This window comes from Mastomys coucha, unplaced genomic scaffold (genome assembly GCF_008632895.1).
Source record: "Mastomys coucha isolate ucsf_1 unplaced genomic scaffold, UCSF_Mcou_1 pScaffold23, whole genome shotgun sequence".
Lineage (NCBI taxonomy): Eukaryota > Metazoa > Chordata > Mammalia > Rodentia > Muridae > Mastomys > Mastomys coucha.
The window spans coordinates 15036898-15040901 of NW_022196906.1; the positions used below are offsets into that span (position 1 = coordinate 15036898).

At 51.0% G+C, this 4004-nt stretch overlaps 1 protein-coding gene across 1 annotated transcript in view; it reads right to left on the reverse strand.

Moving 5' to 3' along the window:
• Positions 1-4004, reverse strand: part of Dnmt1 (DNA methyltransferase 1) — a 46044-nt gene that overhangs the window by 3616 nt on the left and 38424 nt on the right. The window contains exons 30-34 of the mRNA XM_031344296.1: positions 2667-2751; positions 2266-2394; positions 1827-2109; positions 1538-1679; positions 3-65 (exon numbers count right to left, since the gene is read on the reverse strand). Of these exons, the coding sequence (XP_031200156.1) occupies positions 3-65; positions 1538-1679; positions 1827-2109; positions 2266-2394; positions 2667-2751 (702 nt within the window). The remainder of the gene's footprint in view (positions 1-2; positions 66-1537; positions 1680-1826; positions 2110-2265; positions 2395-2666; positions 2752-4004) is intronic.

Sequence of the window (4004 nt, forward strand, 5' to 3'; positions counted from 1 at the left end):
TCTCCTGGGGCTGCAGCCAAGATGATGGCCCTCCTTCGTGTCTGGGCCACACCATACTGTCCAGCCTGCAACAGAGGAATAGAGATGGCATTAGGCAGTTTGCCCAGTTGGGCTCTTCAAGGAAAGCGGAACTGGAAAGTGGCAACACATGTGCAACTCACCAAACGTCAGGGCAGCTGGCCAACACCAGCAGCTTGCCCCAGTTAGCCTGGGCCACGCCATTTACAAAACTCCCGTTTTGGTTAAGTGGAGACAATCCCCAAGACTTCAGTAACTACTGAAATCACTTGTCTGCGTAGGCTTCTGCCATCCTAATTCTGTCAAGCTCAGTTAAGGCCAACCCCCAGGAATACTAGCCCATTACTATGTCTTTTGACATTTGCCCTGTCTCTCTTCACAGTAACTCCTGCATCTGTAAGTGGATGACAAGATCTCTGGGTGACCAGCAGGAGAGCTCCTATCCTGGATAAACCCTGTTCTGCTAGGCCACTTCTCTCCTTGTGTTTTACTGATCTTACATCTACGAGACCGCTGTCAATCCCAGCCCTCCCAGGGGGACGATGCAGAATAGCAAAGGCTCTAGGGAGGCCAGGAGCCTTCCCTCCCTGACAGTCATGGAAGACCATGGCTGCTAAGCGGGCTTGGCCATGAGCACGGGGTGAGGGGTGGGGACACAGCTCTCCTCCTGTGTGGGCTCCCACAACTTTCAAGTTACTTCAGCACACATTTGAACAGCGGGTTTTGCTGTTTGATTATAGAATCAAGGTCCCAGGTAGCCCAGCTAGCGGACAACAATGAAATCAAGCCCTGACCCTACCTACAACCCTCTTTTACTTGTTGGGATGATTAAGGTGTGCAAGTACATCTATGTGGTGGTAAGAATGGAACCCAGGCTTCCTGAAGGTTAAACAGCGCTCTACCAACTGGGTCCCAGCTACCCAATTACTTAGAGTGCTGGGGACAGGACCAAGGCAATGTGCTACTGAGCTACAGCTAAGCTCTGAATTCCTGAGATGCTAGCCTTCAATCCATGGATCCTACTCCAGCCTTCCAGGACTCGAGAAGACAGGTCTGTGCCACCATACCTCGTCACCCCATGCCTTTTTTTTTTTTTTTTTTTTGGTTTTTCAAGACAGGGTTTCTCTGTATAGCCCTGGCTGTCCTGGAACTCACTCTGTAGACCAGGCTGGCCTCGAACTCAGAAATCCGCCGGCCTCTGCCTCCCAAGTGCTGGGATTAAAGGCATGTGCCACCACTGCCCAGCTAGACAGGCTTTCTCTGTGTAGCTCTGGCTGTCCTAGAACTCTCTGTAGACCAGATGGCCTCAAACTCAGACTTGCCTACCTGCCTCCAGAGTGCAGGGATTAAAGGTGTGTGCCACCATACCTGGCTAACCCTATCCTTTTTCTGTCTGAGCCGAGCCACTCTGTCTTCACAACCACAGTGCTGGTCATGTAGACCTCTGCTGCTCACAGCAGGCCAGGGGCTGTCCTATGAGAGGCCATTTCTGTCCCTGTGCCTGCTGTGTGGTGCCCACCTGGAGCACACCAAAGGTGCACTGGTAGCCCATGCGGACCAGGCAGCGCAGTGTGAGCTTCAGCACCATGGAGCGTCTGTAGGACACGAAGTTCCTGACATTCTCCAGAAGGAAGAATCGAGGCCGGTAGTAGTCACAGTAGCTGTAGGGGCAGGAGGGACACAGTCACTGCAAACCCCCACATGCCCAGGGAACTGGCAACAGGGCACAGAGAGCTCCCACAAACCTGAATCTAGACTGGGAGTCACCCCCGACAGCAAATTGACAGAGGGCGGTGGTCCACGCTTACCTGAGGAAGGAGACCACCAGGGAGTTTTTGAACTTGGAGTAAGTACGGGAGTTGAAGCGGTTCATGCCACTGAAGCCCTGGCAGGGTGGCCCACCACACAGCATCTCCACATCGCCCTTCTGTGGCAGCCTTTGGCCCAGAGAGTTGGTCACCTCACCGGCCATGACCAGCTTAAGAAGCACGTTGCAGTCCTCCGTGAACACTGTGGTGCCGGGGTTGTTCAGCCGGAATGCCTGGGCTGCCGGGTCCCACATCTCGATGGCCCACAGTGTCTCTGAGATGCCTGGCAGACACAAAGCCAGAGGTCTGCTATTTTAAATCTGTCTTAATTCTATTTGCTCAAGCATGCATCGTCCCACTCAACAGTCACCTTTGCCAGCCGGACATGGCTTAAAGCCTCCCTAAAGACAGGCCAGAGTGAGCACCAGCTCTCGCCTACCTGCTTGGTGGAATCCTTCCGATAACCCTCCACAGCCAGAAAACACATCCAGGGTCCGAAGCTTGGGCAGTTTGATGGCTGCCTCAGGCTCCTTGGGCTCCGATACCTGATGCTTTCCCTTCCCTTTCCCTGGAGGAGGAACACTTATCAGCCATCAGAAGGGCCACCGGAGTGCCCTCCTCAGCCTTACTCAGGACATTCTTTATCTTGCTATGTGACCTAGAGCAGCCTCTTGGGAGACCTTCCTGACTCAGCCTTCCAAGCACTGGCATCCATGATCCCAGAATTTGGGAGGTGGAGGCAGAAATTTCTGGACTTCAGTGCGGCCTAGACCTTACTGCATGCACCTTACCTCACAGAGCACACTCAGAGGAAGACTGACAGACAGGACAAGGACACACCTTTCCCCTTCCCTTTCCCTTTGTTTCCGGGGCTCCGGGCATGGTTTGGTGGGTCTTCAAAGCTTTTGGTCTTTGAGTTGTAGGCCTGCAGAGAGAAGCCACATTAGTACAGAAGAAATGAGTGGATCCCCTCACACTGTTTAAGAGCCGACAGTCTCTTAATCTCCGAGTAGGACCACAGCATTAGCCATCAATGGAATCTGATCTCAGCACTGGAAACAGACAAAACTTAGAGAGGTGCTGAGGCACAGTCCACGAAATGGAGAAGCTGTCCACAACCCACATGGGATTAACGTGTACTCCTCCAAGAAGGGGACACCCTGAATACATATCAAAACCCTAGGCATGGCTGTTAGAAGCCTACAGAAAAGTCTCAGAGAAATTTTAATGGTGTTAAGACAATAAAATGTTGCATTCTCGATTACTACTCTTAAAAAGTTGAATGTTGCGGCTGGAGGGATGGCTCAGCAGTTAAGAGCACTGACTGCTCTTCCAAAGGTCCCGAGTTCAATTCCCAGCAACTACATGATGGCTCAAAACCATCCATAATGTGATCTTATGCTCTCTTCCGGGGTGTCTGAAGACAGCTACAGTGTACTTACATATTTAAAAAAAAAAAAAAAAAGAAAAAAAAGGAGGTAAGTGTTGACTTTACAGAACACCTGCTGTCAGGCCTGTGTGCATGGATGTGCAGCTCAGCCCTGACACTTTTACACACTCAACAATCGGCCTGCTGTCCATTACCTCTCTCCTTGTCAATGCCCAACCCTGCCTCCACAACCTTCATGCTGGGCATCACGGCCAGTTTATACTGTGTCAGGACCCAGCCCAGGGCTTCATATGTACTGGGCAAGAACTCTACCAATCAAGCCATATCCCCAGGTGCACTGTTTTCTTTAAAAGCCAAAATCACACACCTAAGACTCAATGTGGAGAGGAAGAGGGAGAGCACAAGTCTTAATCCTAGCACTTGGAAGAGGCAGAAGGAGTTCTGTCAGTTCAAGGTCAGCCTAATCTCCATATAGGATTCTAGAGCTATACAGTGAGACCCTATCTCAAAGAAAACAAAACTAAAAACCAAACGGGTCTGGGGAGATGGAGCACCAGCTGCTCCTGCAGAGGACCCAGGTTCAATTCCCAGCACCCACATGGCAGCACACAGTGTCTGTAGCTCCAGTTCCAGGGATCTGATACCATCACACAGACATACATCCGGGCAAAATACCAATTAATTCTCATGAAAATAAAAATTAAAAAAAAAAAAATCATTAAGGCTGGGCAGTGGTGGCACACGCCTTTAATCCCAGCACTTGGGAGGCAGAGACAGGTGGATTTCTG